Genomic DNA, 20,960 nt, shown 5'->3' on the forward strand with positions numbered 1-20,960 from the left:
TATTTCCGGCTCCTGCCGGAAGTGCCGAAGCTGGCTACTAAGGGAGCTTGGGAGGATCCCACCTCAGCCTCCGTGACTGGTGAGGTGCGCAAACGCCCGAGTTTTGCGTGGTCCCCGGGTTCAGCCTTCGCGTGCCCTCCACCCTTCCTGGAGTCCGACCCGCCTCCTTCCCAGGCCTTTTGTTCCTGTCCCTGAAAGCTGGCGTCCTGCCGCGCGATGCCCCTGCTCGGACTTCTTCCCAGGAGGGCCTGGGCTGCGCTGCTCAGCCAGCTCCTGCGACCGCCCTGCGCTTCTTGCACCGGGGCGGTCCGTTGCCAAAGCCAGGTGAGCGAGACGTAATTAACTCTGGTCTGTCCCAGCAGGGCCTCCAGATCTGAAAGCTAGACTCGCAGCGTGTATTCCAGTAGTGTTACAATCGGTTTTTATCGAGTGCACACTATGTACTGACACTGAACTAAGCGATTTGGATGCCTGGTCATTTAATCCTTGGAGCAATCTTGAGAGGTTGGAGTTTTTATTTCCATTCTGCAGTTGAGGAAACGGAGGCTGCAAGATTAAATGAATGAGTTATACATGGATATGTAGTAAGGGAGTATTTTAATTCATATCCACATTTTTCCTGAAATTCTTGGACTCAAACAGTAATATTTTTAAGCAAAATGTATGAATATTCCTAATAAATGAGATGACTAAAGATCAGAAGTAGACTGAGTTCGCCTTAGAATTTACCTCGAAATGAATCTCAGAAAAAATTTTCAGATGTCAGAGAGTTTGGGATTTTGGAATTGCAGATAAGGGATTGTGGACTTGAACTTGGACTTCCCTTGGGACAGATAATCGCCATAGTATGGAACCACCACATCCTCTATTTTTGGAAGGGCATACAGCTTGCTGGTAATGCCACTGATTAAGTTTTGCCTTACTTCGGAAAGATTCTGATGCCCTCTTAGCAGATGCTTTGCGCTATTGTGAACAATACGGCTCAGGTCTTTTATTAATATTCAATCACAGTATCTTACCAGTCTGAGTTTTTTAGTTCATTCAAGAAATCCGTATCTTTTCATTCCACAGGCTTGTTCTGTGTCCTTGAGCTGGTTCCCCTGTCTTCAAGTTAGTTTTCCTATTTCTAAACCTGATAACTAGTGTTACCTTATTAAAAATTCTTATTTTTTTGGCCGGGTGCAGTGGCTCATGCGTGTAATCCCATCACTTCGGGAGGCCGAGGTGGGTGGATCACGAGGTCAGGAGTTCAAGATCAGCCTGGCCAGGGGCGAAACCCCATCTCTACTAAAAATACAAAAATTATCCGGGCATGGTGGCATACGCCTGTAATCCGAGGTACTCGGGAGGCTGAGACAGAATCGCTTGAACGCGGGAGGCAGAGGTTGCAGGAGTTGAGATCGTGCCACTGCACTCCAGCCTGAGCGACAGAGCAAGACTCCATCTGGAAAAAAAAAAATTATTTTTGCTGTTTCAGTAGGAACCGTGACCTGGAGAAGATCATCACAATCCCTACCCCTGAATGGTTGGTGGTGGTAGTAGTGGGTTGTTCAGTGCCTTCATTATTCTCAGATTCTTAAAGTATTTGAGAATATTAAAAATCCGGCTGAGCGCAGTGTCTCATGTCTGTAATCCCAGCACTTTGGGAGGCCGAGGTGGGTGGATCACGAGGTCAGGAGTTCAAGATCAGCCTGGCCAACATGGTGAAACCCCATCTCTACTAAAAGTACAGGAGTTAGCTGGGCGTGGCGGTGGCACGCCTGTAGTCCCAGCTACTCGGGAGGCTAAGGCAGGAGAATTGCTTGAACCGGGATGTGGAGGTTGCAGTGAACCGAGATCGTGCCACTGCATTCCAGCCTGGGCAACAGACTGAGACTCTGTCTCAAAAAAAAAAAAAAAAAAAAAAAAAAAATCCATATACAATGAGGAATCTTGTGTGGTGAAGACCGGACCTCATATATATTACACGTGTAATTGTAGATACAACATGGGTTCTTTGGGGTGGGACTGAGATTGGGATAGATGAAATGGTGCTTTGGCTTCCTGTTGCTCAGGGTGAAGAGTCTTTGCAGGTTGATGGTCAATGGGGTCAGAAATGCCACAGGTCTGGCCAGTGTCCAGAGGAGCCACTTCTCACATTCATTCTTCTGCCAGGTTGCAGAGGCAGTGTTAACATCCCAACTGAAAGCACATCAAGAGAAACCAAATTTTATTATCAAGATCCCAAAGGTAATACCTTTTGCCTACCCTATCCCATTAGAGTGCCTTGGAGGACTGACCTCTGCCTTGCATGTCTCTCTGACCCCTTTTAATGTCCTTTACATTTTAAAAATATGTACTATTCTTGAGATACTAGGTGGGGCTCACAGTCATTTGAACTCAGTAGATTTCAGCTCCAGACCTGAGATTACATAATAAGTGTCCTTTAACTCCTTGTCTGAAATGGACTTATTTTTTGTTTTTGTTTTCACTGGGGCTGCTTTCGGTTTCCAGGGTACCAGGGATCTTAGTCCTCAGCATATGGTTGTGAGGGAGAAAATTCTTGATTTGGTTATCAGCTGCTTTAAACGTCATGGAGCAAAGGGGATGGATACCCCAGCATTTGAGCTGAAGGTAAGGGGAGAAGAAAGAGTACATGCAACCTCATTCACTTCTTCACTGGCCTTAAGTGTCTCAAAGGGCTTCTCATTTGTGTTTTGAAGTCATCCTTTGAACTGTGGCTCATTCTGTTTGACCCCTATAGGAAACACTGACTGAGAAGTATGGAGAGGACTCTGGGCTCATGTATGATCTGAAGGATCAAGGTGGAGAGCTGTTGTCCCTCCGCTATGACCTTACTGTATCCTTTTGAATACTGGAGACTCACCTGTCTCTTTCCAAATCCAGAGGGCTTTCTCTGACGAAAGTAGAGAGAGTGACTTTGGGATCTTAGAGGTCCATTGGCAGCAGCCTATACTTCTAGTTTCTCCCAGAAGGCAGTTCTGCTACAGGAGCCTAGCCCGGAGCCCTATCATTTAACTCTAATGTGTATCATAATCCTTTGGGGGAGCTTGCAGACGCACAGACATTTGGCTCCAGTCTCAGAGATTCTTAGCTAATTCTGTAGCTGGAATGGGGCTCAATAATTTGTATTTTAAAATTGTTTTTTTGGCCAGGCATGGTGGCGAACACCTGTAATCCCAGCAGTTGGGGAGGCCAAGGCAGGTGGATCACCAGAGGTCAGGAGTTCAAGACCAGCCTGGCCAACATAGTGAAACCCCATCTCTACTGAGGTCTTGCTGAGCTCTGGGGCTCTCAGGTTCTGAGTCTAGTTTGGGACTGACTATAGCCTTGTCCCCACAGATCTCTTTTGACCTAAAAAGTTAGCCAGGCATGGTGGTGGGCGCCTGTAATCCCAGCTACTAGGGAGGCTGAGGCAGGAGAATCACTTGAACCCAGGAGGCAGAGGTTGCAGTGAACTGAGATTGTGCCATTGCACTCCAGCCTGAGTAACAAAAGCAAAACTCTGTCTCAAAAAAAAAAAAAAGATTTTGTGGAGATGGGTGTCTTTGTTGCCCAGGCTGATTGTAAACTCCTCGTTTCAAGTGATCCTCCCACCTTGGCCTCCTAAAGTGCTGGGGTTACAGGTGTGAGCCACCGCATCTGGCCTACAATCTGCATTTTAAACAAGCATCGTGGGTAATTAAGATGCATGTAGTCCTTTCCCTGCACTTTCAGAAACAGTAGCTTAGAAGTTGTTAGGCAAATCCAAGTTCTGAAGCTTGACTATTTTAGATGGTTCGGAATTGATCTGAATGGGCAGAAATGGCCCAGACCTGAAGTTAGTTCTTAGATCACTTCTGTCTCTACTTCCCTTGCTTTCTGCTGAACTTACAGTTATGCTAGGTGAGATTCCTTCATTTGGGATTTCAATATATATTGAATTCCAAGCACTGCTAGACCTTGGGGATACTGGAAAAAAGGGAAGGTCCTTGTTCTCACCCTAGTGGATGAGATCCAGTTGATAAAGGCCCAGTCCTCCCTAATGTCTGTATACTGGGCCTAAGCTTTGGATGCAGTATCCCTCTTCCTTAACCGATTTATGTGAGGTTCCCTTTGCTCGTTATTTGGCCATGAGTAAGGTGAAGAAGATGAAACGTTATCATGTTGGAAAGGTGTGGCGGCGAGAGAGCCCAAGCATAGTCCAAGGCCGCTACAGGGAGTTCTGCCAGTGTGTAAGTGACCTGATGGAAGCAGCACAGTTTGATAGTTCTAGGGGCCACAACCTTGAAATTGGCTGGATAATGGAAGTTTTTTCCCATCTTTTTCTTTGCTGTAGGATTTTGACATTGCTGGTCAGTTTGACCCTATGATCCCTGATGCAGAGTGTTTGAAGATCATGTGTGAAATCCTAAGTGGATTGCAGTTGGGAGACTTTCTCATTAAGGTGAGGCCAGGGCTGAGAACTGTGGGAGAAGTCTGGATTTGGCCTAATACTGTTTATGCAAGTCCCAAACTTGGGTGACTCCAACCCTTAAGCCTGCAACTCTAGGACTTTCCTAGTAAAGCTGTTGTATTTCCTGTATGTCTGTACTCTTCCTGTGAAATTTCCATCCTTTTTATATGTCAGGAAAGTAGGTACTGTCATTGTTTTGCGTGGAAGGGCAATGACAAGCACTTGGGTCACTGACATTGAGTTCTCAGGTAAATGACCGGCGGATTGTGGATGGGATGTTTGCTGCCTGTGGTGTTCCTGAAAGCAAGTTCCGTGCCATCTGCTCCTCCATAGATAAACTAGACAAGGTAACAAAGAAGACATGCTTCTGTAGACCCTATCTAGTTTCTGCCCTGCCCTCAAATCCATACCACTAGTGAAAAATAAGGATATTGTGGCTGGAAGTGGGCTATTTTGGGGAGGAAGGTAAGGAGGCATATGAAGGAAGATCTGAGTCATGCTATACAGTGGGATTGTGACTGGATTTCTTTTTTTTTTTTTTTTTTTGAGACGGCGTCTCGCTCTGTCGCCCAGGCTGGAGTGCAGTGGCCGGATCTTGGCTCACTGCAAGTTCCGCCTCCTGGGTTTACGCCATTCTCCTGCCTCAGCCTCCCGAGTAGCTGGGACTACAGGCGCCCGCCACCTCGGCCGGCTAGTTTTTTTGTATTTTTTTAGTAGAGACGGGGTTTCACCGTGTTAGCCAGGATGGTCTCAATCTCCTGACCTCCTGATTCTCCTATCTTGGCCTCCCAAAGTGCTGGGATTACAGGCTTGAGCCACCACGCCCGGCCGTGACTGGATTTCTTAAGCTGTCTCTGACTTTGCGGAGAATACAGTTAGCTACTTGTGATGTATATACTGAATGGAAGTGAGTTGTTCTTTTCCAGTTTGAGAAAGAAAGATCTTGGGGCTGGGCTAATGTTTGGGTGTTTATGCAGATGGCTTGGAAAGATGTGAGACATGAGATGGTGGCGAAGAAAGGCCTGGCTCCTGAGGTGGCTGATCGAATTGGGGATTATGTCCAATGTCATGGTAAGAACCAGGGTTTTCAGAGCTGTGATAGAACCAGGCTGAAGGTGACATGTGCTCAAATTCTACCTCTGAAACAACCCTTTTCTGTAGATATGCTAAGCTCCAGGGCCTGTCCTGAATTTAATTTCTCTTTTACTTATTGTAAGGACTTTATGTCTTCAGATGGCAAAGCTAGAGCTAAAGGAGGAGGATCTTGTCATGTGAGACTGGGATCATCTTTTTTTTTTTTTTTTTTTAAGAAAATGAGGAAGACTAGCTAGAGCACATCGGGGATAATTTTAAATGAAACACATCTGAATGAACAGCAGATACTTTATTTCTCTCCAGGTGGGGTATCCCTGGTAGAGCAAATGTTTCAGGATCCCAGACTATCCCAGAACAAGCAGGCCCTGGAGGGCCTGGAAGACCTGAAGCTGCTATTTGAATACCTGAATTTATTTGGAATTGCTGAGAAGGTAAGCTGAATTGCAGATGGACCTCCTGCTGAGCTCTAGGGCTCTCAGGGTCCTGAGTCTAGTTTGGGACTGACTGTAGCCTTGTCCCCACAGATCTCATTTGACCTCAGCCTGGCTCGGGGCCTAGACTACTATACAGGAGTGATCTATGAAGCAGTGCTGCTGCAGACCCCAACTCAGGCTGGGGAGGAGCCCCTGAATGTAGGCAGTGTGGCTGCTGGTGGGCGCTATGACGGGCTGGTGGGCATGTTTGACCCCAAGGGCCACAAGGTGCCATGTGTGGGACTCAGCATTGGGGTTGAACGCATCTTCTACATTGTGGAGCAGAGGATGAAGGTAGGTCCTAAGTAGGTGTGAGATGGGGCTGGAGGCCTAAAATCCCTCCTGTTTCTGGAGGTGTAGTTGGAGTGGTTTTCTGATGATTCTTTTTGTCTTGATTTTTGGAATTGCTGGTGGAAAGGAGGTTTTTATTAGTTTCACTTTCTTCACTCTTATTAGACCAAAGGTGAGAAGGTGCGGACTACAGAGACTCAAGTGTTTGTGGCCACACCACAGAAGAACTTTCTCCAAGAACGGTTGAAACTTATTACAGAGCTTTGGGATGCTGGAATCAAGGTATGGTGGAGCTGATATCTGAGCCATCTGGGTATGTGTGGAATTTAGGACCCAGGGCTGTGTCTTCCTTATGTCTAGGGTGGAACTCAAGACCTTTTTAGTCTACTAGCTACTAGAGTGGCTTTTTAGGGTGGGAGGACTAGCCATTTATCTCTGACTTCCTTGGATATCCATGTTCCTGAGGTTTGTTGCTGTGTTTGCTTCTAAGTCCTTTACTCTGTCTTGATCCTTTTCAGGCAGAGATGCTATACAAGAACAACCCCAAACTATTAACCCAGCTGCACTATTGTGAGAGCACAGGCATTCCACTGGTGGTCATTATTGGTGAGCAAGAACTGAAAGAAGGGATCATCAAGATCCGTTCGGTGGCCAGCAGAGAGGAGGTGAGTGGCAGCAGCAGAAATAGAAGGGACGAATTGTTTCTGCCTTTCCCAGATTTTGTAAGAAATATGCATCTTCTGGCTGAGAAATTATCTCCATGGTTAATAGTGGTAGAGATGAACAAGCACCCACTCCAGATGACCACTGCAGCCTGTGAGTATTGGCTGTGTGGCCAGAAGAAAGACAAATGAAATCCGAATGGGTATTTTGAAACTAATCAACATAATAGACATAAATCAGGTGTTTGAATCCCTTTCGTCTTGAGGGTATACATTCTTCAGGTCAACCCACACTACTCCCTTCTGGTTGTGTAAGTAATGGAGCAAATGCAGAGTAAAACAAATCTGGAAAAACAGTGGCTAAGGAGCCAGTATCACTTTCTAGTTTATCACATGAGGATTCTCTTATGTTTCAGGTGGCCATTAAACGGGAAAATCTTGTGGCTGAAATTCAGAAGCGACTGTCTGAGTCTTGATCCTTGCCTGATTCCCATCTGCTGCTCTTTGTAGAAAAGGTTTCCTCTAGAACTGAGTTCCTCTGGAATTGAGTGATGGACTTCACAGCAACTGGCCAGGATGGGTGACAAGTACCTTCTGCCTCCTCCATCCTTCCTGGGTACAGAACTGTAGAAGACCCTGAGGACTCCTTGGGTAGTGTGACCAGCTATTCTGCATGGGTGCAGATGGCTGGTATGTGAAAGAGACATGCTGTAGCTGCAGAGGCAAATTTGAAGTGCCATCGAATGTTGTCAAGAGGTACTGAGATTGTTGCTGTGAGCAAGGCTCTGGGAGAGTCACCTCAGGCTGAGGATTCTGAACCATTGAGATCAGAAGCCAGATACTTAGCCTTCTACTGTAGCTACGGAACCAGATTCTGGTGAATTTGTCCACAACCAGCCATTGGCCTGTCTGGGGAGTTTTTGGAAGACAGCAAAGAGGGGCAATGGCTGCTTTCAGCTTTGTTTGAGGACAGATGCTATCCTAAGGGCATGGCAGTACCCATGTTGATTTGACATCTCTCTAGCCCATGCATTGCTAACAATAGAAGAGTGGGGCTGTATGCTTAATAATCTTGAACATTGAACTTAATAGATGACTTGACAAGGTGGAGATCTGATATTTTGAGATTTTGGAGACCATTTCCTGTGCCAGAATCACTGCTCTAACTATTCCATGCCATGCCATGGAGGCTGTTCTAGAAGTGGTTGGATAACATGTTAAATAAAATATTAAGTGTAGTAGTTTGGGTAATTTGTTATTGTTATCAAGGGCTGGGTTTGCATAGACTGTAGAAAATGCTTGAGTGTATACTGGAGAATTGTGTGAGGTAGGAGTAACCTCCCTGGGATGATGCTTCTGTATTCAGTGATGAGCAGCCAGTTTCTCCCTCTTTCCCCGTCTGCTCAAGAGGTAGTTTTTTGTTTTTTGTTTTTTTTTTGAGACGGAGTCTCGCTCTGTCGCCCAGGCTGGAGTGCAGTGGCCAGATCTCAGCTCACTGCAAGCTCCGCCTCCCGGGTTCACGCCATTCTCCTGCCTCAGCCTCCCGAGTAGCTGGGACCACAGGCGCCGCCACCTCGCCCGGCTAATTTTTTTGTGTTTTTAGTAGAGACGGGGTTTCGCCGTGTTAGCCAGGATGGTCTCGATCTCCTAACCTTGTGATCCGCCCGTCTCGGCCTCCCAAAGTGCTGGGATTACAGGCTTGAGCCACCACGCCCGGCCTTTTTTTTTTTTTTTTTTTAGATGGAGTCTTGCTCTGTCACCCAGGCTAGAGTGCAGTGGCGTGATCTCGGCTCACTGCAACCTGCGCCACCCAAGTTCAAGAGATTCTCCTTCCTCAGCCTCCCAAGTAGCCAGCTAATTTTTGTATTTTTAGCAGAGACAGGGTTTCACCATATTGGCCAGGCTGGTCTTGAACTCCTGACCTCATAATCCACACCTCAGCCTCCCAAAGTGCTGGGATTACAAGCATGAGCCACCGCGCCTGGCCAAGAGGTAGTTTTATTGCTAAAAATCAACATATAGTGAGCCGGTATGCCACAGTGCTTCACTCTAGAGTGTTGTTGATGACTGGCCTTTCCAAATCCAATTAATGCTGATTAAATTATGTTCTACTATAAAGTTCCCCAGGTGATGGAAAAATGAGTGAAGTAAAGTGTGATAGCATTGCTTCAAGGAAAAGAGCACAAGTGCAAAACATGCTTTTTATATGTGCGTCGGGAAGGGTACCTCTGTTGCAAACGCTTCAGTGTAGTTTAGGGTCATATCGCTAGTGCATGCAGGTGAATGAGAGGCATCTAGACCCCCTAATGGCGCTTCGGCCTTAAAAAAGGTTTACGAATTCTTGGCAGTGGACGCAAAGTTGTTAGACTAGATCAGAGACCACAGTTTTTCGAACCTCAGTTTCCTTGTTTGTAAAATAGTTGAACTAAATCTTGACCCTTCAATGCTTGTTTTGAAACCCAAGGCAAAAAACGCTTGCAGGCGCCCTTACTTCCGTGTTGCTTCATACTCCTCTTGCGCCTGCGCTGTCTCCTTGGAGCAGAGGCGGGGCCAACAAGCCTGTTTTAGAAGCCCTCCAGTCCTTACCTCGTTTGGAACACAAGACTCCAAGCTTATTGGAGGGCCATCTTGCCTTACGGCTCCAAGCCGCCTTTTACGGCATTTTTCAGCTCGCCATTCACTTCGCTGTGAAGATGGCGTCGGGCAGCGGGGTAGGTGTTGTGTCTGAAGAGGAGGTTTTGCGGGGTGGGGAATGGTTTTTCAGACCTGAATAGAGACAGACTCCTGCACCCGACCGGCTTTCCGATATCTCCTCGAGATCGCAGGGTCCAGGTTCAAGAACTCCCCCGTATAGGCCTTGGAAAAGGGTCAGTGGAATCATGGAGGTTTCTCGGGTTGGGGGTCCTGAGGCTACCCCAGCCTTCTCATGCAGTCCAAAGAGGCTTCGCTTTCAAAAGGTCCTGTAGCTGCCTGGACCGCGAGGGCGCGGTTCCCTGCTTCTTTAGGGGTCCGGACACGGCGACGGATCTTGACGCTTTTTCCCCTCCACAGACAAAAAACTTGGACTTTCGCCGAAAGTGGGACAAAGATGAATATGAGAAACTCGCCGAGAAGAGGCTCACGGAAGAGAGAGAAAAGAAAGATGGTGGGTGCTAACTACATCAAGGGCTAAGGGTATCACAGAGGCGATGCGATGATGGAGAGCGGGTGGGAGTTGAAGTGCGCTGCCTTCCCACGCGGTTAAGCTCTGGCAGAGTGTTGCTTCCCTCGGCCTAGGTTTCTACATTTACAAAATGAGAGCGAGGAGGTGGGCTGAAGTAAGTAGTTTTGAGATGCTCTTCAGCTCTGTTTTACTCCGCTTCCTTGCCCACCCTTTGCTTGGCTCGTTTAATGCTTTCCTGAAGTACAGAGAAGATAACGGAATCCTTTGTAGTGACAGAGAAGTGTGGAGTATTTTGCTACTGTGCATTACCGCTGTCAGTGACTCCCCTCTTTCCCTTGAAATTTCTTAAGGGAGAGAACATTCTGGCCCAATCAAGACCCTCCCATATAGTCTGAGAAAAGCCGGGGTACTTTCCAGGATCTGTGATTGTTTCAGCTAGTGCTTAGCAGTGCTGTTTCTCTGTGCCTTGGACGTCAGGGACTTGGTGCTTCTCTCCTGGTTAAGAGATTGCATAAAGAAATGTCTTGTTTTGTCATCTGTTTCAAACGTGTACATTCTTCTTTCCCTTTACCTCCAGGCCACCTTGCATTCACTAACTCTTTCAGTTTTTATGTAACATGTAAAATAAATAGTGCTTGACATGTAACAGGCATTTCCTAAATGTTGGTCACCTTTTATAAATTTGCCCAGCTCTCAGAAGGTTCCTTTCTGTTATGCCTAGGGTATCTGCCTGAAAGCATTCTTGAATATCCTTGCTTCTGTTTTGAAAAAGTTGCTTCTACTAACACTTTAGAAATTCTCCCCCACAATTCAGTTAATCAATGAATATAAAACATACTGCTTTTGGATTGGCTGGCTTTGAAGTGGAGAAAAGCTGTAGAGAATTGGGGATTGCTTATGATTTTTTCCTGTGTTGAGATTCTCCCCAGCTGCTACTTTAAGTGTCTGTTGCGTCCTTTCTTTCAGGAATCATTTTGAAATGAGAGTAGACCTGAATTTTGGGTTTCATGCATTTTTTTTCCTTTCTGGTTGAGGAGCTATAATATTGAAGGAACTTCCTTCCCCATTATGTTTCAGGAAAACCAGTGCAGCCTGTCAAGCGAGAGCTTTTACGGCATAGGGACTACAAGGTGGACTTGGAATCCAAGCTTGGGAAGACAATTGTCATTACCAAGACAACCCCTCAATCTGAGATGGGAGGGTAAGTTGCTTATCATTTTTCTCTGCAGCCAAGAATGCATCTATTAAGCCACCGATTTTGGTTTTAGGAACTATTGAGGAAGGTCCTTGGCCCCAGGATTATGTTCTTCTTGCCTGTAATTCCATCTTTATATTTGTTTTTCTGTGTCTCCCAAGGTCTCAAGTTGACATGATAGTGTCTCTAGGAGTGGTCACTCAGTGGGCTTCTTCATATTATTAGCATTGGCTGGGCACGGTGGCTTATGCTTGTAATCCCAGCACTTTGGGAGTCCAAAGCAGGAGGATTGCTTAAGCCCAGGAATTCAAGACCAGCCTGGGCAACACAGTGAGACCCTGTCTCAATTAAAAAAACAAAACAGACAAAAATCATACTAGCACTGCAACTACTAGTAGTAGCACTACAACTACTACTTAATACATATTTTAAATTTTTTTTTTTTTGCTGGCTGGGTGCGGTGGCTCACCACGCCTGTAATCCCAGCACTTTGAGAGGTCGAGGCGGGCAGATCACGAGGTCAGGAGATTGAGACCATCCTGGCTAACAAGTGAAACCCCGTCTCTACTAAAAATACAAAAAATTAGTTGGGCTTGGTGGCGGGCGCCTGTAGTCCCAGCTACTCTGGAGGCTGAGGCAGGAGAATGGTGTGAACCCGGGAGGCGGAGCTTACAGTGAGCAGAGATCGCGCCACTGCACTCCAGCCTGAGCCACAGAGCGAAACTCTCTCAAAAAAAAAAAAAAAAAAATTTTTTTATTGCCATTATACTTGTTATCAATTCTGATTTACTATTAATATTTTAAAAGGGATTATTTGATCTGTCAGAGGAAGAAATGAAGGAAGGTGCTACTGAGGAGATTTCTAGGGGAGAAATTAGGTAGAGCCTAGGAGTTGTTAATGGTGAAGAAGCAGGGTGTGAGGTTCCAGACTAGCTGCAAAGGCTGTAGTTGTTATGGATGCCTGATTGTACACGTTCTTCCAAGACTGTAACCTGTAGGAAGAAGGGTCCCACAACAGCTTGTCACCCTTTTGCCCCCCACTGCTTCTCTCTCCAGTTAGGTTTTCTAGCAGGAGAGCAACACAGATAGCAATGAGTGACACTTCTCTGAGCTGCTTAGTAAACCCACTGTTGTCCATTCCTGTCTGTATTAGTTATCTATTGTTACGTAAATTAACAAATTAACCCACAGCTTAGCAGCATAAACTACACCACTCACAGTTTCTTTGGGTAAGGAATGTGGGAGTGGCTTACCTAGGTGGTTCTGGCTCAGGGTCTCTTCATGAAGCTGCAATCAAGGAGTTGGCAAGGTAGGTCTGCATTCATTTGAATCTTAAGTGGGGCTGGAGGATCTGCTTCCAAGCTCTCTCACATGCCTGTTGTTTGGAAGCCTAAGTTCTTTGCCCCATAGACCTTTCTATAAGACTGCTCACAATAGAGCAACTGGCTTCCCCGGAGCAAGTAACCCAAACAAAGACAGAAGGCATGGTTTTTAAAATAACCTAATTTTGGAAGATATTACTTTTGACATATTCTGTTGGCCACACAGACCAACTCTAGTACAAATTGGGAAGAGACTACACAGAGTAGGAATACCAAGAGGGTGGGGCTCATCCTGAGGCTGTCTTTGAGGATGACTGCTATACTCTCTCGAGAGCCAAGGCTTTATAGAAATGAAGGCTTAACACTTCTAAAAAGAAGTTTACCTAAAAATTTGTGTTTCTTGGTTGAAAATGATAAGATCCTTAAAACCATATTTGACTCAAGTGCTGTTTCTTCCTGTTAGATATTACTGCAATGTCTGTGACTGTGTGGTGAAGGACTCCATCAACTTTCTGGATCACATTAATGGAAAGAAACGTAAGGCTTGGAGGTAGCTTGTGACTAGGGCTGGAATTGGGTTTTGGAGGTGGGGTGGAATGGAAGGGTAGGTTTTTTTTTTTTTCTTCCTCTTCTTTTTACTGATCAAAAGAAGGCTGGAGTAAGAAAGGTAGTTTCTATTGGGCTCTTTTTTGATGCCCCTATTAGAACTCTCCAGTTGTTTCAGCACAGGCCATCTTTTACTTCATTATGTAATATTTCTGGAGGCAATGGGTAAGAGGCCTTATTCTGGAGGCCATGAGACTTTTAACAGCACCCAAACCATGTGCTGCTCCTGGGCCCAGCTGACCAAGGGAGTTTCTTTTAACCGTAATTATTTGTGCTGTGTGTTTTATGAGATGTCATATGAGAAGATGTCAGAGAAGTCAGGAAAATACTTTTTGAGGGGCTGAGGATGTTTTAATGAGCTTGCCTTCTTCACTGTTGACCCCATCCAGATCAGAGAAACCTGGGCATGTCTATGCGTGTGGAACGTTCCACCCTGGATCAGGTGAAGAAACGTTTTGAGGTCAACAAGAAGAAGATGGAAGAGAAACAGAAGGATTATGATTTTGAGGAAAGGATGAAGGAGCTCAGAGAAGAGGTAAGCCTCTCCTAGTCTTCCCCTCTGCCCCAGATTTGAGTTTTATGTTATGAATCATGGGAGACCCTGTCCTCATCCCACTCCTACTCCCAGCCCCAGAGTTGTATCTCCTGAGTTCTGTATATTAGCGGAAACATTTGTTGCCTTTGTTTAGGATTCTCATGATCTGAAGGAAATGGCTCTGAAACGACTTTTTTGTCCTGGACTCTGTGGGCCTTATTATTTATTTATTTTGGCGATACAGATATTTCTCAACTTCTGACAGGGTTACCTACCGATAAACCCATCATCAAGTTAAAAATATCTTAAGTCAAAAATGTGTAATACACCTAACCTACCATAGTTTAGTCTAGCCTACCTTAATGTGCTCAGAACACATTAGCCTACAATTGACCCAGATTATCTAACACAAAACCTATTCTATAATAAAGTATTCATCTCATTAATTTATTGAATACTGTACTGAATGTGAAAAACAATGGTTATATGGATACTTGAAGTACAGTTTCAAATGCATGTCAGTTTTGCACCATTGTAAAACTGAAAAATCTTGTCAGAGCATCGTAAGTTGAGGACTCTCATCTGTATTCTTTGATTTAATTTTTTAAAAAGACTTAACTTTTTTTTTGGCCGGGTGCGGTGGCTCAAGCCTGTAATCCCAGCACTTTGGGAGGCCGAGACGGGTGGATCACGAGGTCAGGAGATCGAGACCATCCTGGCTAACACGGTGAAACCCCGTCTCTACTAAGAAATACAAAAAAAAAAAACTAGCCGGGCGAGGTGGCGGGCGCCTGTGGTCCCAGCTACTCGGGAGGCTGAGGCCGGAGAATGGCGTGAACCCGGGAGGTGGAGCTTGCAGTGAGCTGAGATCTGGCCACTGCACTCTAGCCTGGGCTACAGAGCGAGACTCCGTCTCAAAAAAAAAAAAAAAAAAAAAAAAAAAAAGACTTAACTTTCTTTAGAGCAGTTTGGGTTTGCAACAAAATCGAGAGGGAGGTATAAAGATTTCCCATATACCCACTGTCCCCCACAACATGCATAGCTTCCTCCATACTTTTTTTTTTTAACTACAAGAGGAATTAACTAAATGTACCTAGTCCTAAGGAGGCCCATGAAATCAGGCTGACTGGGTCAGAATTCTGTTTCTTCCACTTACTGGCTGTGAATCTTGGGCAAGTTATATAACCTCTTTGTGCCTCAGTATCCCCATATTAGAGATCTTAGTATAATATGCATGAAGTACTCAGAGCAATTTCTGGCATGTACTGCATGCCCCAGAATGTCAGTTGCTATTATATGGTTTTGCTGTCATAACCCTGTCAGGAACTAGAAATGACATGGGGCCAGACGCAGTGGCTCACGCGTGTAATCCCAACACTTTGGGAGGCCAAGGTGGATGGATCACTTGAGACCAGGAGTTCAAGACCAGCCCCAGCAACATGGTGGGACCCTGTCTCTACAAATACAAAAATTAGCTGGGTGCAGTGGCACACGCCTATAGTCCCAGCTACTTGGGAGGCTGAGGTGGGAGGATTGCTTGAACCCAGGAGGTGGAGGTTGCGATGAGCCGAGATTGTGCCACTGCACTCCAGCCTAGGCGACAGAACAAGACTCTCTCAAAAAAAAAAAAAAAAATGAACTAGAGTGCAGGCTTGAGAACTTCTCTCTAGAGGCTAAAACTTCTTTTTGTTATCCTTTATAATTTTTACTCTGGCTTTTACTCTGTCCTTGAGATTTTACTTGTCTTAAGTACTTTCTCCTAAAGATAGAAAGGAGTCTTGAAACTCATGTCTTTTTCAGTAACATTTGGCTGAGGAGTCTAAACTGATTCTGAGTGATTTTTCCCTCCAGGAAGAAAAGGCCAAAGCATACAAGAAAGAGAAACAGAAGGAGAAGAAAAGGAGGGCTGAGGAGGACTTGACATTTGAGGAGGACGATGAGATGGCAGCTGTGATGGGCTTCTCTGGCTTTGGTTCCACCAAGAAGAGTTACTGAGGCTTTCTATGCTTGGCCTAACTTGGGCCTATGCTGGACCTAACTTTGTGTGTGTGTGTGTGTGTAGTCGGGGGTCATTTCTTTTTGGGTGATGGGAAAGTTCTTAAGAGTGTCAATGGGGAGGGATAGAGGGTGGGGCTCATGGTTTCCCTCTACTTTGGGAGAGGGCACAGATTGCAGAGGTAATGCTGTGGCATATTGCTTCAGCCTCAGTATATCGCTGGAGTCATAGGACCCCTGCCCACCTGAGTTTCCAATAAAGAAAAACCTCCCCTTCTGAGGCTGCTTTCCCAAAACTCCCCCTGCATCTTTATCTCTCCATCTATCCAGCCTCTTGTCTGAGCATCCCAACTTTATCCTGTGTTATGCCTTTGTTTTAATTTTATCTCATGTTCAGCCTGCAACAGAAGCATTCTCTAGGTCCCAGTTTCCAGTTGATTGCATATCCTTGACCAGCCCTTTTTCCCATCCCGCCCTATGGTTCTCTAGCTACCTGTGCATGCATGTGTATTTCTGCCTGGTTCTATGGTGTGTGGATGTGTGTGCATGAATCTGTCACATAGAGGGGGCCTGAGCTGGAATCCTAGAGCATTGCTGCCCTGGGGCCTGATGTTCTTGGCTTCCTCAGAGCATGTAACAGGAAATTAAATGGGATGAGTGTTTGGTGTGGTTTGTGTCTGATGAGTTTTTTAACATTCAGGTGTAGATTGTTTCAGGTTCTCTTGTTTCATTTTCCTGAGGATTTCTGTTTTTGTCTTCCTTGTGAGCAGGCTTTTGGAAGAACCTGTTTGATGCAAAGAAGAAAATGAAAAACAAAACAAAACAAAAAATCCCCAAAACCTTATTATGGGAGCCCTTGGGTCTTAGAAGCTGTTCAACATGTATAATAAATGGCATTGACTGGGCCTGTTTTACATTTGGTGGGAACATTCCATAATTTTGCCTGTGAATATTTGTTTTTCCTTCTCATGCTGAGGATTTCCATAGAGTGTTTTATTCTTCCATTTTAAATCTTATTTTTGCCTAGGATTTTTTTTTTTTTTTTTTTTTTTAGCATGAGTTATGTTTTCCTCTGGTAAGGGATCTGTGTCCAGAGGAGCCTGAACCAAAACTATTCCTATCATTTCAGACTCCTTTGATCTTTTGTTTTTGGAACAGTAGAGCTCAGGATTGAACTTAGTGTTTTTCTTTTTCTTTTTCTTTTTTTTTTTTTTTTTTGAGAGAGTCTTGCTCTATCGCCCAGTCTGGAGTGCAGTGGCGCGGTCTTGGCTCACTGCAACCTCCGCCTCTTGGCTTCAAGCGGCTAATTTTGTATTTTTAGTTGAGATGGGGTTTCACCATGTTGGCTAGGCTGGTCTAGAACTCCTTGCTCAGGTGATCCACCTGCCTCAGCCTCCCAAAGTGCTGGGATTATAGGCGTGAGCCATTGCACCCTGCCCTTAGTGTGTTTCTTACTGTCTGCTAGACACAGGATTACTTAATCTTGGCACTGTTGATATTTTGGGCCAGATTATCATTTGTTGTAGAAACCAATGCTGTGCAGTGTAGGGTGTTTATGATTTTGATTTTGATTTAGGATTAACTTCATCCGTGGCCTTTACCTGCTAGATGCCAGTAGCACCCTCTTCCACAATTGTGACAACTAAAAATGTCTATGCCCCTGAGAAAGGCAAAATCCCTCCCTACCCACATTGAAATCCACTGAGAAGCAGCTAGCTGTTTTCCCTACCTTGGTCTAATTTGAGAATTAGATGGCACAGACTGGTAAACTCAGTACAGAAACTCACAAAACTTTGATATCCACTGGATCAAGTACTGTACCAAGTCCAGGGGATGCAGAGGAAAAAAAATAGTCATACATACACGGAGAATTATTAACTTTAACACATTAACTTCAAGCAGATGAAACCTGTAACTCTTGCTGGTTCTATACCCTGAAAAAATGGATCCGTTGGGTTAACAAGGCTGCCACCATATAGCTGGTATTCATTCTCTGCCCCATCAAGCTCTTCACCTTTCTGTAGTATCTGAACCACAAAGCATCATACACCTCCCTTTGGACTTTTGTACAAAATTCCCTTACTGTAAACATGTGATGCTGAATCTTACCACTGGGAACACCATGAATGTATCTTCACCTGTGGGCTCAAGGCCTGGCTCAAAGTTTTAGATACAGTAAGTATTGGGCAATGGGGGCAGATTGGTGGGTGCTTTTCTTGGCAGGATTATGTGCACTTCAGGTCCCTTGGGTGACAGTCTTGTTGTTGACGAGGTCTTTTGTTACCCCTTTCAAGGCAGGCTGGAGGTTTCAGTGAGTTCCTTCCATGGTTCAGTTTTTTTTTTTTTTTTTTTTTTTTTGAGTGTCACTGTCACTCAGGCTAGAGTGCAGTGGCATGATCTCAGCTCGCTGTAACCTCCACCTCCTGGGTTCAAGTGATTCTCCTGACTCAGCATCCTGAATAGCTGGGATTACAGGTGCCCGCCAGTATCCTCGGCTAATTTTTTTGTATTTTTAGTAGAGACGGGTTTTCACCATGTTAGCCAGGATGGTCTTGATTTCCTGACCTCGTGATCTGCCCGCCTCGGCCTCCCAAAGTGCTGGGATTACAGGTATGAGCTACCGTGCCCGGCCTCTTTCAGGTCTTTTTAAAACCAATGGAAATGTTTGCATTCTGGTTGAGGAAAATCCGCTTGACCAGTGCTTAGGTGAACATGCTGTAGGTACTGGTATTATCTTCTGGGGCAATGCATCAAAGTCCCAGATGTCATGGAATTTACATTCTGGTGGAATTGCCCTTCAGAGTACCTGGGGAACAAAAGATGATCCTTATTATTAAAGATGATCCTGTGGCTTCAGGCACCCTCAAGGCTTCTGGTATTTCCCCCATAACTTTCTCCAAATATGTGTGCAGATTCTTTAATCCAGCATATATTCTAACAACATACTTGTGTATGTGCACATATATGTACCAAGATGTGTATTACTGCAGCTTTATGATAATGAAACTTAAAACTAGTACATTTATGCTTGAATATAATGCAGCTGTTTACAATGCAAGGGAATTAGGTTTATATGCAGTGACCGGAAGGATCTCCAAGACATGCTGTTACGTAAACAATATCCAACAACTGGATTCCCAGCAAGCCAAGAAAAACTTTGTTTTGTGTACAGTTAAATATACAGATTGAGGAAAAGGACTGGAAGGATACACATTGAAATATAGACAGTGGTTAATTGGAGAAAAGTAGAAATTTGGGGAAGAAAGGTTAGCTGTTTACAGCGTACATAAAAGGAATAGATGTTCCTGTGGTATTAAAAATGGAAATTTTTTAGGCCAGGCATGGAGGCTCACACGGGTAATCCTAGCTCTTTGGGTGGCCGAGGTAGAAGGATCTCTTGAGGCCAGTTCCAGGTCAACTTGGGCAGCATAGCAAGATCCTGGCTCTACAGAAAATAGAAAAGGCGGGCACGGTGGCTCACACCTGTAATCCCAGCCCCTTGGGAGGCCGAGGGGAGCGGATCACTTGAGGTCAGGAGTTCAAGACCATTCTGGCCAACTTGGTGAAATCTCATCTCTACTAAAAAATACAAAAATTAGCAGGGTGTGGTGTGCATGCCTGTAGTCCCTGCTACTTGGGAGGCTGAGACACCACAATCGCCTGAACCCAGGAGGCGGAGGCTGCAGCGAGCCGAGGTAGTGCCACTGCAATACAGCCTGAGCAACAGAGTGGAGACTCCATCTCAAAACAGAAAAAGGAAAAAAAAAAATTGGCCAGGTGCGGTGGCTCACGTCTGTTATCCCAGCACTTTGGGAGACCGAGGCGGGTGGATCATGAGGTCAAGAGACCGAGAGTATCCTGGCCAACATGGTGAAACCCCGTTTCTACTAAACATACAAAAATTAGCTGGGCGTGGTGGTGCGCGCCTATAGTCCCAGCTACTCGGGAGGCTGAGGCAGGAGAATTGCTTGAACCCGGGAGGCGGAGGTTGCAGTAATCGGAGATCGTGCCGCTGCTCTCCAGCCTGGCGACAGAGCAAGACTCTGTCTCAAAAGAAGAAGGAAAAAAAAAAAAAAAAAAAAGCAGGACGCCGTGGCTCACGCCTGTAATCCTAGCACTTTGGGAGGACGAGGCGGGCGAGTCACTTGAGGTCAGGAGCTTGAGACCAGCCTGGCCAACATGGTGAAACCGTCTCTATTAAAAACACAAAAATTAGCCGGAAATCGCTGGAACCCGGGAGGCGGAGGTTGCAGTGAGCCGAGATCGTGCCACTGCACTCCAGCCTGGGCAACAGATCGAGACTCCGCCTCAAAAAAAAAAAAAAAAAAAAAAAATTAGTTGGGCATAGTGAACTGTGCCTGTAGTCCTAGCTACTCGCGAGGCTAAGAGGGGCGTAGGGGTTGAGCCTAGATGGAGCCAGTGCACTGCAGCCTGGGTGACAGAGGATGATTATGTGTCTTTAAAAAAAAAGCGTAACAGGAAGTTTCACCTGGGCAGGGGTTGTAAGGTTTAACTAGTTTAGCAGCAAAGTTCTAAGATAAGGTCTGAAATACAATTTACACCTTGTGAAGACTCCACTGCCCTGGCCCAAGCACTAGTTGTAAAAGTTGATTTGATCACAAAGTGATACTGCGTGGTTGTTTTGGGAGCGCAAAGGCTGGAAGCGAAGGACGTGGGGGCATTTTGAGAGTTGTGGAGCAGGTGACTGCTGAGAAGGAGACAATAAGCCGAGGGAAGACACAACTGCGGAAGAGCTCTCCAGGGCTTAAGGAAAGGCTGCGTCCTTGTCACTGCTGTGTGTCCCCAGACGGACAACTCCTGAATTGTCTGGAGGTGGGGGGCGTGTTGGACAGTCCTGGACGCTGAGTCATGCTAAAGCACCCTTGTTTTGACTCACGCTTTGTGACGTAGGTCTTTCTCACCAGTCAAGAAAATATAATCCGGAAACAACCTCTGGGCTGGCTTTAGCTCAGCGGTTACTTCGGCGACACCTCCTAGGATTACACCAACCTCTCTGGGTTGTTCGAGACCCGCGGGCGCTCTCCAGTCCTTTTTTACCTCTCTGGGTGGTTCGAGATCCGCGGGCGCTCTGCAGTCCTTTTACCTCTCTGGGTGGTTCGAGATCCGTGGGCGCTCTGCAGTCCTTTTCACTGCTGAAGTTCAGGTCCCTTTCCATGGAAAAAGAAAC

At 45.7% G+C, this 20,960-nt stretch overlaps 2 protein-coding genes across 9 annotated transcripts; both read left to right on the top strand.

The window, feature by feature from the left end:
• Positions 1-20: 20 nt before the first annotated feature.
• Positions 21-8,194, top strand: HARS2 (histidyl-tRNA synthetase 2, mitochondrial). 8 transcript variants are annotated; one of them, XM_045394325.2, is made up of 13 exons: positions 21-324; positions 2,055-2,229; positions 2,494-2,613; positions 2,744-2,839; positions 4,059-4,214; positions 4,319-4,426; positions 4,684-4,782; positions 5,413-5,506; positions 5,834-5,961; positions 6,055-6,297; positions 6,460-6,576; positions 6,813-6,959; positions 7,373-8,194. In XM_045394325.2, exons 2-13 carry the CDS (start codon positions 2,077-2,079, stop codon positions 7,430-7,432), a joined length of 1,521 nt encoding a protein of 506 aa, XP_045250260.2. In that variant the 5' UTR covers positions 21-324; positions 2,055-2,076; the 3' UTR covers positions 7,433-8,194. The 8 variants fall into 8 exon arrangements, with proteins under 8 accessions (XP_045250260.2, XP_073850526.1, XP_045250259.2 ...); XM_073994425.1 differs by having other exon boundaries at positions 4,089-4,214; XM_045394324.2 differs by having other exon boundaries at positions 2,155-2,229.
• A 1,441-nt stretch (positions 8,195-9,635) lies between these two features.
• On the top strand, positions 9,636-16,686 carry ZMAT2 (zinc finger matrin-type 2). Its single transcript, XM_005558009.4, has 6 exons — positions 9,636-9,667; positions 10,008-10,101; positions 11,197-11,320; positions 13,100-13,173; positions 13,632-13,777; positions 15,629-16,686. Exons 1-6 carry the CDS (start codon positions 9,650-9,652, stop codon positions 15,770-15,772), a joined length of 600 nt encoding a protein of 199 aa, XP_005558066.1. The 5' UTR covers positions 9,636-9,649; the 3' UTR covers positions 15,773-16,686.
• The last annotated feature ends 4,274 nt before the right edge of the window (positions 16,687-20,960 follow it).

Source organism: Macaca fascicularis, chromosome 6 (genome assembly GCF_037993035.2).
Source record: "Macaca fascicularis isolate 582-1 chromosome 6, T2T-MFA8v1.1".
In the NCBI taxonomy this organism is placed as follows: domain Eukaryota; kingdom Metazoa; phylum Chordata; class Mammalia; order Primates; family Cercopithecidae; genus Macaca; species Macaca fascicularis.

Bases quoted from the DNA above. Each gene is read 5' to 3' on its own strand.
- ZMAT2 (XM_005558009.4), top strand. The intron at 11,321-13,099 runs GTAAGTTGCTTA...TCTTCCTGTTAG, and splicing joins CCTCAATCTGAGATGGGAGG to ATATTACTGCAATGTCTGTG. The intron at 13,778-15,628 runs GTAAGCCTCTCC...TTTTCCCTCCAG, and splicing joins TGAAGGAGCTCAGAGAAGAG to GAAGAAAAGGCCAAAGCATA.
- HARS2 (XM_045394324.2), top strand. From the start codon at position 217: ATGCCCCTGCTCGGACTTCTTCCCAGGAGGGCCTGGGCTGCGCTGCTC. The intron at 4,427-4,683 runs GTGAGGCCAGGG...TTGAGTTCTCAG, and splicing joins TGGGAGACTTTCTCATTAAG to GTAAATGACCGGCGGATTGT. The intron at 5,507-5,833 runs GTAAGAACCAGG...ATTTCTCTCCAG, and splicing joins GGATTATGTCCAATGTCATG to GTGGGGTATCCCTGGTAGAG.